A 13,874-nucleotide genomic window follows, 5' to 3' on the forward strand; every position below is an offset into this window, starting at 1 on the left:
TCAGGATCTGCAGATGCGCTTTCTGTGTGGGTCCTGGTACCTCTGCCATTGATTTATCTACAGTCTTTACCCCCACATTGGTTGATATATGTTTGGGTATACATGACAGACCAGCTCAAACAGTCTACACCCTGAAGGAAATTTATTATCTAAGAAGCAGCTCAGAGGTGATGCTGGCTTCCAGGTTGGGGGTGCCAACCCAGGTATCTGTTTCTTTGCTTCATTGGTTCTGATGCTCAGGCTGGTTCCCTCACAGGAGTCGCAAGATGCTTCTGGATGGCAGGAGCTGTGAGGGCGTCACTCAGCCCTTCCTGAAATAAAGCTTTCTTTTTATTCAGAGCGGCTGTCGTAGGTAACCTGCCTACCTCAGATACCGATGATGCCATTTGTGGGATGATGGAGACCAGGGCTTCTTAGCCTGCCAGGTTGGCTACTATTGCCTGGAGAGCGTTTAAAATCTGATGCCCAGGCCCTTCCCAGAGATTTTGTTTGAACTGCTGTGTGGTGGTAGCTGGGCACCCCAGGTGTTGCTGATGCACAGGAGGTTGAGGTCCCTGACTTGAATGAATTAGAAAACGTCTTCAGGAGGTACGTCTGAACGGTGCTGGCTTCTGTGGGATGGAGATCAAAGGGAGTTGGTGCTGTCTATGCAACCAGCACTAATGTCTACAGTCTTCGGGGACAAAGGATGGTGTTTTTACAGTTTGTTTCCCAGTTGCAGCATTTTGTTTGCATGGATGGGAGCAGCTACATTCCGAGGTCTCTTGCAAATCCTGCAGTCCCAGTCTGGGTTGAGAGGTTTCTTTCTTCTCACCAAAATCCCCATGTTCTCTTTTTTTCTCTGTGAACAGGGTGTCCTTTGCCCAAGCCAGAGCTGATCCACCCACTGGAGCACAGCCCAGAGTTACAGACGTCGAAGAGAGGCCACTCCCCGAGCTCCTGCCCAGGTGAGTGCCAACAGCTGGCCAAGCGGGCATCACAGCAGGTTGCAGACAGCAAGAGGACCATTAACTATAAAATTTGTGAGAATTTTCTTGTCGTGGCCTCTCTGGAGGCGTGGGATCTGTGGAACCTTTTAACCTGTGGTCCCTCTACCCCATAACACTCTCCACTGCTCCTGGGGAGGTGTGGGGCGTATCAGGTAAGTTCAGGCTCTTGGCTCCATGTACTTGGGCTTAAAAACTAGGTGTGACACACCACACAGACTTGTGGCCCTGGGGAAGTTCCATGATCCCGTTGTGCCTTTGTATATAAGTTTGGCCAAGGTAAATCTAGCTGTTCTAACAGGTGTATTCCAAAATCTCCATGGCTCAGCACACGAAAAGTGTTTTTCTTGAACCAAGGGCGATGTGGATCAGTAGGGAGCTCTGACCACACAGTTATTCAGTGACTCAGCTACCTTCTGTCATCAGCGTGAGACCTTCAGGGTTCCTGTCATCCTCCAGCTGGCAGAGGGAAAACAGAGAAGGGAAAATGTCACACCCACTTCCAACACATTGTTTCCACTCACATTCCACTGACAAGATACTCGACTTTGTCATTTGGTTCCTGGAGCTGGGAAATGAGGCTAAGTGTTTTCAAGGAAAGGAATGAAATGGTTTGATCAGTGTGGTCAGTTACACTCAGTCTGTTCCTGAGAAATTGTAGTCATAATCGTTTCTGTCTCGTTGGGTGGTTGGAGGATGTAATAGATTATGTATGAAACTGCTTCACACTGGGCCTGACCCATAGTGAGTGGCTCAGCAAAAGTAACCTATTAGTATTATTCACATCGTGGGATTAGTGCTAGTGAGTAATGATAGTATCTCACATTTCCTTCTGAACTACAAGTAAACAGGGCCTTTCCAACTATGCTCTGTATCTCACCCTTTCCCACCTTCTCCATCCACCCACACTCTGAGTGTCAGTCAGACACCCAGAAGCACTCCCCTGCCCTAGTTTTCCTATCCCTCCTGTTTGCTTAACCTCAAGGCACCTCATGCTCAACATGCCTAAGAGGGGGCTTTTGACCTTGCCCATTTCTCCCACCTCCCGTGCATGTTAGAAGGCTGGGTGCAGCCTCAGACAACTCCTCAACACCCCCATCTCCACCAAGCCCTCCAAATGCTGTCCGTTTTGCATGCACGCTTCCTGAGTCTGTCACCTCCACCACCAGTACAAGATGCCCCCCCCACACCCTCGGTCCAAGTTTTCAGCTTTTGCCTGGGTGATGCCAGCACACTCCTGGCTGGTCTCCCCACATCTCCTCTGTGCCTCTAGTCAGCCCTGTCTCCCACGGTGGCCCCCGCAGCCACCAAGATCTTGTTCCCAACCTTCAGCACTACCCCATCCACTGAGCCCTCAGCACGTTTTCATGTCGAAGGTAGAGCCTGTGGGACTTCCCTGGCGGTCCAGTGGTTGGGACTTCGTCTACCAATGCAGAGGGTGCAGGTTCGATCCCTGGTCGGGGAGCTAAGATCCTGCATGCCTCGCAGCCAAAAAACCAAAACATAAAGCAGAAGCGATATTGTAACACATTCAATGAAGACTTTAAAAATGGTCCATGTCAAAAAAATCTTAAAAAAGAAAAAAAGAAAATAGAGCCTATATCCTTGTGTTGCTTGATCCTTAAACCCTTACACATTCATCTAATTCTCTCATATGTGTAACTTCCTTCCTCACCTCCCTAGAGGAGATCTCAGCCCTGACCAAGGCCAATTCATGTACCACAGTCTAGGCCAAACCTTTTCAGGGAACTGCTGCTTCTCACCTTTTCTGCCTCTTTTGTAACATAAAGATATGCTCAGTTGCCTCACACTCGGGGAAAGTAAATAGAAAATGCTTCTGTCTCTCTAATGGCTTCACACTGACATTGACTCTACTTTCCCTGTAAAATCCATCTTTTTGGAGAAGCTGTCTCATTCTTGCAAGAGATGTCTATGCTTGAGTTCCGTCCATCTCATTTACTAAAATTTTCTTGCACTTTTTGAATGAGGTGTAACTCACACCCTGTGTTGTGTAAAAATCTTAAGAGGTTAATAACTTCATGAATGCTTGCGTATGTTTAACCCACGTAAGCACCACCTCAGTCAATATGTAGAATATTTCCAGCATCTCATTGGGATCTCACGCCCTCGATAGCCCCTTGTGCTCGGTAACCCCTATTTAGACTGTCGGCATCAATTAGTTTGGACTGTTGAACCCCATAGCATGCTCGCTCTTTGTCATATATGTCTTCTTTTGATCATCATGTCTGAGATTCTTTTCATGTGGTTGCCTGTGGTTAGAATTTGTTTACTCTTAATATGGTGTAATATCTCATTGCATGAAAAATTGCCCTTCACTGATCCATTCCCCTTCTGATGGGCACTCCTGTTGTTTTCAGCTTAATGCTGCTGAGAATATTCATGTTATGTTTTTTGGTGCATGTAAGCACTGATTTCCATTAGGAATACATTCTGGTATGTGTGCAGGTCAGGTCCTGGAGTAGCTGTATGTTCAGCTTTGATAGAAACTCCAGACAGTTCTGCAGAGTGTCCGCCCCCTTTAACATCCCCACCATTCATCTATGAAAGACTCCATCTGTCCCTATCCTTGGCAGCTCTTGGTAATGTTCCCTTTGCTCTTTGAGGTCTGAGGGAGGTTCCTTTGCACCACAGCGCTGAAACTCTTCCTTACACGGTCACTGCTTTGCTCCTAATCTTCAAATACAGCACAACCATAAACAATCATGAGCGATGGGCCACAATTTACTGAACACACCTGGCACTGTGCCCAGTGCTTTACAGACATTTTCTCATTTAGCCTTCACAGCAGCCTATGAGGCAGAAACTGAGAGCCTCTCAGTTTTTCAGACAAGGAAGCTTAGACAGGAAACAGCTAAGAATTTGTCCAACATTAGCTGGCTGGGTACAGGCAGAATTTGAGTCGAGTTGTTCTGCTCCAGAGCCAGCACTCTTGACCGCCACGCCATATGAGCTCAGGACGCAGCACAGACTTTTCAGACTGTGTCGTGTTTGAGCATTTGACCCTCTTGGATTCTTTGCCCCTCTTCTCACTGGACCTTCATTCTCCCTCTCTGATCATCACTTGAATGTTGGCTCATGGAGCATCTCATGGCTCATTCTCTTTACTCTTAAATGCTCTCCAAGGTTAATCCACACATTCTCATTCTCATACCTCCAATTTACATGCTGCCTAGTTAGGTCCCAGGTGTACATTATTGGACTAACCCATAATAAAAAATTAAAGCTAATTGATTGACTTTTTGCCCTGTGTCTGGCACCCTGCTGAACATGGTATATGCAGTGTTTCACTTCATCCTTGTAGCAGTCCTACAAGGTGGGCTCTATTTTTAGCTTTATTTTTCAGAAGAGGAAAATGAAGGCCTATGGAATTTTGAGTGCCTTACCAGACACCACAAAGCTAATATTGCGTTCTTTTGGAATTTGGGCCTAGGGTTTTTGTGGTCAGAGACCATGTTCTTAACCATAATACTCATGTGACCTCTAACTTTTGTGTAGTGGATCTCAGGTGCAGGTTTCAGTTAATCATAAACCTTGGTTTTATGGGGACATTGTCATCACTGATTCATCAGTGACCTTGATTAATTGATGTATTAATTAAATTATTTGCTCATTTGTTTCTTTTTGAAAATAATATTCTTAACATCACCAAACTCCAGAATGAGAACATTACTCATACCCTCCTGTCTTAGTCTGGCTGCTGTAACAAGAATGCCACGGAGTGGGCAACTCAAGTAACGTTTATTTCTCACAGTTCGGGAGTCTGGGAAATCCAGGATCAAGATGCTGGCAGATCTGGCGTCTGATGAGGACCTGCTCCTTGGTGTGCAGATGGCAGCCTTCTCATTCTGTCCTCACATGGCAGAGAAAAGAAGCAAGCTCCTTAGTATCTTTTCTGGTAAGGACACTAATCCCATCTTGGGAGCTCCACTCTCACCAACCTTATCCTCTCATGCACTGCAGTTCCCTGATTCTGGAAGACTCTGTGCCTTTGTTCGTTCTATTTCCAAAGGCTGACAGGGCCTTCCCATTTTCTCTATATGTCAGTAGGTCTGGCCGCATCTGGGAAGCCTGCATGACCTCTTCCTGTCTCCCACCTACTGCACTAGGTGCCCCTTTGCTGGCTTCCTGTAGCACCTTGAGATGTTCTGGCTTCGAGCAAACTCACCACACGCAGTGTCATCATTCCTCTGTCTACCTGCCCCTCGTCTCCAGACATTCTGTCCCATGCCCGTGCTGTCCCTTTGGGTTTTCCCTCTAAAATTTTCAAGAATCTAAGAACCAAAAAGAAAGAAATTGCACACCTGGGTTTCAGAGATTTGAAAAGACAGCAGGTACAGACCCACTATTTTCATCTTCTTCTCACTGACATGGTGATTTAGTTTCTTCTATGTTGCCATCACTTATATGCCTTTTTGTGTATTGTACTCCCTTCAGGTGACGACACAAAACCTGACACTACAGAGCCTGCCCCTTCTCACCTGGCCTTGTCTGAGGAAGTCTCACCCCAGGAACAACTGACTCAGCGAGCCTCAGGGGACTCCCTGTTGGGACAAACCAAGGATCAGGATGGGCCACTAGAAATGCATGAAGGCCACTTGAGACCAGGGATGGACCCCCAGAGGGAGAAGCTCTCTGGGCAAATGAGCCCTGAACATGGTGGTTTAGGGACACACGATGGTTGTCACTCAAGGATTGTTCAGCAGCGAGTCTTTCCAGGAGATATTCTTTATGAATGTGACTCACATGGACCAGTGAAAGGACCCTTGATACATGAAGGGAAACACCTCTATAAGTGTGAGGAATGCGGGAAAGTTTTTAACAAGAATTGCTTCCTTATTCGACATGAGCAGATTCACTCTGGCGTGAAGCCCTATGAATGCACAGAGTGTGGGAAAACCTTTATTAAGAGCACACACCTCCTCCAGCACCACATGATCCACACCGGGGAGAGGCCCTATGAGTGCACAGAGTGCGGGAAGGCCTTCAACCGCAGGTCACACCTCACAAGGCACCAGCGGATTCACACTGGAGAGAAGCCTTACAAGTGCAGTGAGTGTGGAAAGGCCTTCACCCACCGCTCCAATTTAGTCTTACATAACAGAAGCCACACTGGGGAAAAACCCTTTGTGTGCGAAGAATGTGGGAAAGCCTTTCGAGATAAGACAGGTTTCCTTAGACACTACATCATCCACACGGGAGAGAAGCCCTTTGAGTGTGTGGAGTGTGGAAAATCCTTCAACCGCAGATCACATCTCACCTGGCACCAGCAGATTCATAGTGGAGTGAGACCCTTTGAATGCAATGAATGTGGGAAAGGCTTTTGTGACAGCACAGACCTCATCCAACACTATGTCATCCACACCGGAGAGAAGCCATACAAGTGCCTTGAGTGCGGGAAGGCCTTCTACCGCAGGTCACACCTCAAGCAGCACCAGCGGAGTCACACCGGGGAGAAGCCCTATGTGTGCGGTGAATGTGGAAAGGCCTTTACCCACTGCTCCACTTTTATCTTACATAAAAGAGCCCACACTGGAGAAAAACCCTATGAATGCAAAGAATGTGGGAAAGCCTTTAGCAATCGGTCAGACCTCATTCGACACTTCAGCATCCACACTGAAGAGAAGCCTTATGAGTGCATGGAGTGTGGGAAAGCCTTTAACCGTAGGTCATACCTCACCAGACACCAGCGGATTCACAGTGGAGAGAAGCCCTATGAATGCATGGAATGTGGCAAAGCCTTTTGCCAAAGGGCAAACCTCATTCGACATGCCGTCATCCACACTGGAGAGAAGCCCTATGTGTGCACTGAATGTGGAAAGGCCTTTACCTACTGCTATACTTTCATCTTGCATAAAAGGGCCCATATTGGAGAAAAACCTTTTGAGTGCAAAGAATGTGGGAAAGCTTTTAGCACTAGGAAAGACCTCATTCGACACATCAGCATCCATGCTGGAGAGAAGCCCTACGAGTGCATGGAGTGTGGGAAGGCCTTTAACCGCAGGTCAGGCCTCACCAGGCACCAGCGGATTCACAGTGGAGAGAAGCCCTATGAATGCATGGAGTGTGGGAAAACCTTCTGCTGGAGCACAAGCCTCATTCGACATTCTGTCATCCACACTGGAGAGAAGCCCTATGAGTGCAGTGAGTGTGGAAAGGCCTTCAGTCGCAGCTCATCCCTCACTCAGCATCAGAGGGTTCATACTGGGAGAAACCCTGTCAGTGTGACAGATGTGGGAAGAACCTTCACAAGTGGGCAATCCTCAGTCAGTCTTCAAGAACTCCTATTGGGGAAAGACTTTTTGCATGTAACGACTGAGGAAAATCTTTTGCCAGAGGAGACATCTTACTCAGAATCTGATCATTCATACCAAAGAGAAACCTCTCATTTTTCTTCCCCATGAGAAAAGCTATTGCAGGATATCAGTTGTCATCTAAAGAGTCATGTTAGAAATGGCCTCAGCCTAGAATCTTATTCTGTATCTGAAAATTCACACAGGAGAGTGATCCAATCTTTATTGTGCACTTAGCAAAACCCTCAGCCACATCTTTCTCCTTAGTTTACACTACAAAATTATATCAGGGATATTTAAATAAAAGAGGAGGAGACGAGAAAAGAGAGAAATGCAAACACAGCTTTCAGATTTCCGTGATGAGCCTGTGGCAATTTGTCATCCCTTCCTTAGTTTATTTGAGGTAAGGGGAGTGTTGTTGCAGGGATCAGAGGGCCTTGTTCCTTTTATTTGTCTTGAATATACATGCGCTGCTGTCCAATGTCAGGAGAGTTAGACAGTTGAGGGTATGTCTGAAAACATTTACTGAAAGCCAACTTTGTTCTACAACATTGTCTCTATCCTTGAGTAGCATATGTTTTTTTGAGAAATATGAAGGCTTGACTTATGAAATACTTTCATATTTAAGGAGATAAAGATGTATGTATGAATGGGCCCGTTTTACTGCATATTTAAGACTGATTTTTTGAAAACATACTGTGTCGTGTGTCTTTAACCACCTAACACTCATACTTAATCTACTTGTTTATTTATTCTTTTTTTTTTCTGTGGGGTGACAATGACAGTGTAGCTGTGCGACCTTCCCAGATGAATCCCAGTTCTTCCTTCTGATTCCTCCTTAGAGAGGCTTCTTCAGGTCCACCTCAGTGACTTTCTAGAGGTCGAATTAGAGCCAGAACAAAATGAAACACATAGCTAAATTAAGCTAAAGGATAACGATACATGCAGAGAGGTAATCTCATTTTTAATCTTACAAAAGATTGTGTGAAGAGTCACTGTCAAGTAAAGTGACTAGAATTTTAACAGATGAAATGAGCATGTGTGGGTGCAGGTACATGTGTGTTCCACAGTTGTTGCCATTGGCTTAGTCCCAGTATAATGACTAATGACTAGTATCTTTTGTCAGGGTATTTTGAAATTCCTTCTTTGCAGTTTTGGTTTATTTTTTGTTTTTTGGTTTTTTTTTTGAGCAACATGTGATAGTATTCCTTCATGTTAAGAAATATACTGTACAGAAAGACATAAAAATAATCATGTATTCACTCTGAACCCTCCTGAGGGCCTTTCAAATGACCGCATGTCTAGTTTTGTATTCCCATTGTAGGCCAAGTCATTTTTGTTACGTTAATCCATGGCATTATTGTGAAGGCCCCTTCTTCCTGCTTTTCATGTCTTGTCTAAGAAGTCTTCAGCAAGCTCTAGGTCCTGAATATTTTCTCCTAAAAGTCTTATAGTTTTACCTTTTATATTTAAATCTCTAGTTCATGTTGAGTTAATTTTTGTATTACCATGTGAAGTTTAGGTTGTGTTTTTTGCCTCAGGATGTTTAGTTGTTCTGGTACCATTTGTGGAAAAGACTGTCCTGCCTCTATTGAAATGAACTTAGTAAAGAATCAGTTGGGCATATTCATTTTGGTCTATTTCTGAGTTCTTTATATTATCCTGTTGATCTGGGTATTTAAACCTCTGCTAATACCACATTATCTTGAATACTGTAGCTATCATTAAATCTTAAAATTGGGTAAAGTGATTCCATCTTCTTTATTTTTAAAAATTGATTTAGTTTTCCATGTCAATTTTTCCTTTGGTTTTCTGTATAAATTTTATCATGTGCTTGTCTATATTTTAAAAACATCTTGTGGGAATTTTTATGGATGTTACATTAATCTGTGGATCATTTTGGTGAGATTTGGCATCTTTATTATGTTGAGTCTTCCATTCCATGAACGTGGTATGTCTCTCCATTTATTTAGGTTCTTTGACTTATTTCATTAGTGTTTTATAATTTTCACCTTACAGATCCTGAACATATTTTGTTAGATCTTTATCCATGCACCTTTTCTTGGAGTCATTATATGTGGTATTGAGTTTTTCATTTCAGTTTGCTCATTATCATTACTGTTATAGGGAAATATAATTAATTTTTATATGTTGACCTTGTATCCTGTGCCCTTGCTGGACTCAGTTATTAGTTCTAGCCGGTTTTTTTTTTTTTTTTTTTTTTGGTAGATTCATCAGGATTTTCTTCATAAGCAATGTTATCAGTGAATAGTGAACATCTTATTTCTTCCTTATGTGTATCCGTTTTATTTCCTTTTCCTGTCTTTGTTCTACTAGCTAGAATTTCCTGTACAATGTTGAATAGAAATGGTGAAAGAGCACACACTTGTTCTTTTTAAAATAAATGTATATATTTTTGGCTGCATTGGGTCTTCATTGCTGCACTCAGGCTTCTCCCTAGTTCTGGCGAGCGGGGGCTACTCTTCGTTGCAGTACACGGGCTTCTCATTGTAGTGGCTTCTCTTGTTGTGGAGCACTGGCTCTAGGCATGCGGGTTTCAGTAGCTGTGGCACACGGGCTCAGTAGTTGTGGCTCACGGGCTCTAGAGCACAGGCTCAGTAGTTGTGGCACATGAGCTTAATTGCGCTGTGGCATGTGGGATCTTCCCAGACCAGGGCTCAAACCCATGTCTCCTGCATTAGCAGGTGGATTCTTAACTAGTGCGCCACCAGGGAAGCCCACTTGTCATGTTCTTAATGTTAAGGGGAAAGCGTTCAGTGTTGCTTGACCATTAAATAAGATGATAATGTGGGTTTTTATATAGATGTTTTTTATCTAGTTTGGAAGGTTTCCCTTCTCATTTGCTAAGAGCTTTCATTATGAATAGGTGTTGAATTTTGTCAGATGACTTTTCTACTTCAGTTGATGTGATCATATGACTTTTCTTCTGTAGCCTGTTGATATGATGGATTGTCTGACTGGATTTGAATGTTGAACCAGCCTTGTATTTCTGCAAAGTAATCCCTGCAGTCATGGAATATGGAATATAATGATATATATGTGTGTGTGTGTGTGTGTGTGTGTATATACATACATTCCTTTTGCCAGTGTTTTGTTGAGAAATTTTATGTGTAAAATCATGAGCATATTGGTCTATATTTTATTTATTTATTTTTGTACTGTTATTGGTATCTGAGTAATACTGGCCTCCCAGAATGAACTAAGAAGTGTTCCCCCACCCCGACTCCATCCCCCCCAACTTGGATGAGATTTTGTAGAATTGGTTTTATTTCTTCTCTAAATGTTTGGTAGAATTCTCTGGTGAAACCATTTGGGCCTGGAGATTCCTTTTAATGTAATTATTAATTGCATCTCATGAGAATATGTAGGGATGTCATTAGTTCTCAAATATTGTAAAGTGAAGTCTCAAGTTGGATATCCTATAATAATTTAAGAACAAGATTATGCTTTAAATAATAGGGCTTGAACACTTTAAAGGACCATGGAGACCCCTTCAATTTAATGATTAGAAAACTGAGGTGCAGAGAAGTCAGGTGACCAGCCCAAGCCCATATTCTCAAGATAAGGGCAGATCCCATCTATTTCTCCTAACTTACTGGACTGCTGCCCATTATACTGCTTATAAAAGCCCTATCAAATTGGCATTGGGGATGTCATTATTTTCAAAAAACATGTTCTCCAGTTTTGATTATCCTTGCTTCCTTCAGGCATGGGTTATTTCGTATTTTGTAACTTAATTTCCAAGCACATCTTTAAATGTTTTCAATCACATCTTCTGTTTCTAATCTCTGTCCTGTTTTATTTCAGTCTCTGTTTTATCACATTCTATGCAAGTTAGAGATTTTTTTTTTTATGGTCCTATATATATTGTCAGTTTTATATATATTCAGTTTGTGCTAAAAAGCAAACATCCTGCGTTTGGTGTATGCAGTTCTATATGTATCTGTTAGGTCAGATTTATTCATCTTGGTATATGAACCTAATAGAACCTAACCAATGTTATTCCTGCCTTATAAAAATTAATTACTGAGATAACATTAAAATATTCTAATTTGTTTATAGATTTAACTCTTTATTCTTATAGTAAAATTGTTTTATGTAAATTGAATTGATGTTTAAAATTGTATACAAATTTTAAAGTATAATATGTCTTCCTGCTATTTTCTTCCTTATATCTATTTTTCAGATACAAATACACATTTTTGTGTTTTTGTTTAATAATTATAAGGTATATATTTTCCAAATTTTTATTTGCTTTATTCCTGTAACATATCTTCGAACTGTGACTTATAAACTGAATATTGCTGGATATTTTTCAACCCACTGAAAACTACTGACTACTAATTCAAACATTTATTCCATATACATTTCCTGTGTGATGCATCTTCCTGTTGTGTGCTTATCTTTACTTCAGTTCTGTGTCTTATATACATTCTTTTAAAAATTTGTGTAGATTATTTACATTCTAAACTTCGCTTTTAGTTGGGAATGTATATACTCCTATTTTATTAATGTTTAAACTAAAAATTATAATGTCTTTAACACAAAAAAGTATAGAGTTAATACCATTACCCTCCTTTTGCACAATGTAAGGGATATTATTGAGTATCGCATGGTAGTTTTATTGTTCTCAACAAGGAGATGTTTTTCATGTTTTACACAGATAATGAATCAATTGTGTTGATTCACAGGTGCATCCTTCTCTTGGATCTTCATTCCTTCTGTCACTGCAGACTTTTCACCTGGGATCACTTTTCCTCTGGCCTTAAATGTAACCTTAGGATTCATTTTGTGTGGGTTAGTTTTCTATTATGTTTCTCATATTTCGTGCTCTGTTTTGAAAAACACTTTTGTTGAGTATAGAAATCTATGTTGGCGGTTATTTCTTCAGCACTTTCACATGTCCTTCCAGTATGTCCCTGACTCCACTATATGTTAGGTGTGAGTGGAGACGATTTATTTTGTGTTGATAGTTTCCTGGTGTTAAGGAACAGTACTTGAACCTGATACAAAGAACAACACATCCTAGAAATTATAACGGTTAGATGGGCTCAGTAATTAGATGGGGTTTTGAGTTGTTGGAATAATAAAAGGATGACAGTGTAGAATGCATTGGAGAAATAATATGTATCTGGTGACCAGGTTGATGGATTGTGACATAAACTGACTAGATGATTAACAACCCCATTTTCTCTTTGTGGATGCCTGGGAGGACAGCGTGTCTCCACTTTCTTTACAGTTAACTTTGGGACCATGTGAATGAGATGTGGCCAGTTGAATACAGGCAGAATTGATTGTGAATGTGTGTCTTAACTGTTCTTGCATTTGTGCACCATTCTGGGAATCTCCTCAGTGGTTCTAGATTTCACATCTCCCCAGGATTTAGTGCTCCCTTGCGTGCTGTAGGTTCAGGAGATGGGTTGATGGTGTTTTGATGAGGACAGGACCTGATGACCTGAAAAGCCTCTAAGCTTCAGGCTGGGCCATCTCCTGATAACATATTTGTACCTGGGTCTACCTGTCCTGAAGGTCAAGGGGAGGACAGGAGGGGGAGAGGGAGGCCCCAGTTACTGTGAACTAGATGACATGTCATCTTATGTCACAAACATGAAACCATATCAGCTCCACTCTCCACTTAGACCTGAGGGCAGTTAGTCCTGATGTTCTGAAGATCTGAATCATGTGGCCTTATTTGTAATGATACAACTCTTTGGGCATCATGCCTACCTGTAGTTTAAGAAGCCCTCCTGGACTTCCCTGGTGGTCAAGTGGTTAGGACTCTGCGCTTCCATTGCAGAGGGCTCGGGTTCAATCCTTGGTCGGGCAACTAAGATCCTGCATGGCACTCGGCATAGCCAAAAAAAACCAAAAACCAAAAACCAAAAAAAAAGCTTCCTGCGGTGCTCTTTAAGAAATAATTACAGGGCTTCCCTGGTGGCGCAGTGGTTGAGAATCTGCCTGCCAATGCAGGGGACACGGGTTCGAGCCCTGGTCTGGGAAGATCCCACATGCCACGGAGCAACTAGGCCCGTGAGCCACAACTACTGAGCCTGCGCGTCTGGAGCCTGTGCTCCGCAACAAGAGAGGCCGCGACAGTGAGAGGCCCGCGCTCTCCGCAACTGGAGAAAGCCCTCGCACAGCAACGAAGACCCAACACAGCCAAAAATAAATAAATAAATAAATAAAATTAAAAAAAAAAAAGAAAGAATTACATATGCCAAGTAGTACATACAAATGTATGCTTTTATGTAAAGCGTTTAATCAATACCTATGAGGCTACTTGCCAAGTCAAGGAATCATTGCTTTTTCACAAATAACGCCAAGGATCCTGCAAAGAGGTATCCCTGACTTATCCTCCCAAGCCCTGTACGTGAAAGCATTGTGATGTTAATGCTAATGACAGTAATAATAATCGTTCTTATTTACTGAGCATGAACTATGAGATAGGCACTTTTTATGTAAATAACCATGAGGGACTTAGTATTTCCCATTGTAGTCGCAGTAGAGCCATGGTTCTTAAACTTGAATGAGCGGTACCAGGATTCCTTAAAGCAGA

At 42.5% G+C, this 13,874-nt stretch overlaps 1 protein-coding gene across 10 annotated transcripts in view; it reads left to right on the top strand.

Moving 5' to 3' along the window:
- Window positions 1–11,379, top strand: part of LOC309617248 (uncharacterized protein) — a 52,016-nt gene extending 40,637 nt beyond the window's left edge. For 9 of the 10 annotated variants that reach the window (XM_082369200.1, XM_082369205.1, XM_082369202.1 and 6 more), the window contains 3 exons: window positions 852–947; window positions 4,759–4,902; window positions 5,442–11,379. In XM_082369200.1, the coding sequence (XP_082225326.1) occupies window positions 852–947; window positions 4,759–4,902; window positions 5,442–7,408 (2,207 nt within the window). In that variant the 3' untranslated portion in view covers window positions 7,409–11,379. Of the gene's footprint in view, window positions 1–338; window positions 589–851; window positions 948–4,758; window positions 4,903–5,441 lie in introns of those variants that run through there. The other variant, XM_082369209.1, reaches the window with a different exon arrangement.
- Window positions 11,380–13,874: the final 2,495 nt, after the last annotated feature.

The sequence above is a fragment of the Balaenoptera borealis genome, assembly GCF_965194805.1.
Source record: "Balaenoptera borealis genome assembly, chromosome: 19".
In the NCBI taxonomy this organism is placed as follows: domain Eukaryota; kingdom Metazoa; phylum Chordata; class Mammalia; order Artiodactyla; family Balaenopteridae; genus Balaenoptera; species Balaenoptera borealis.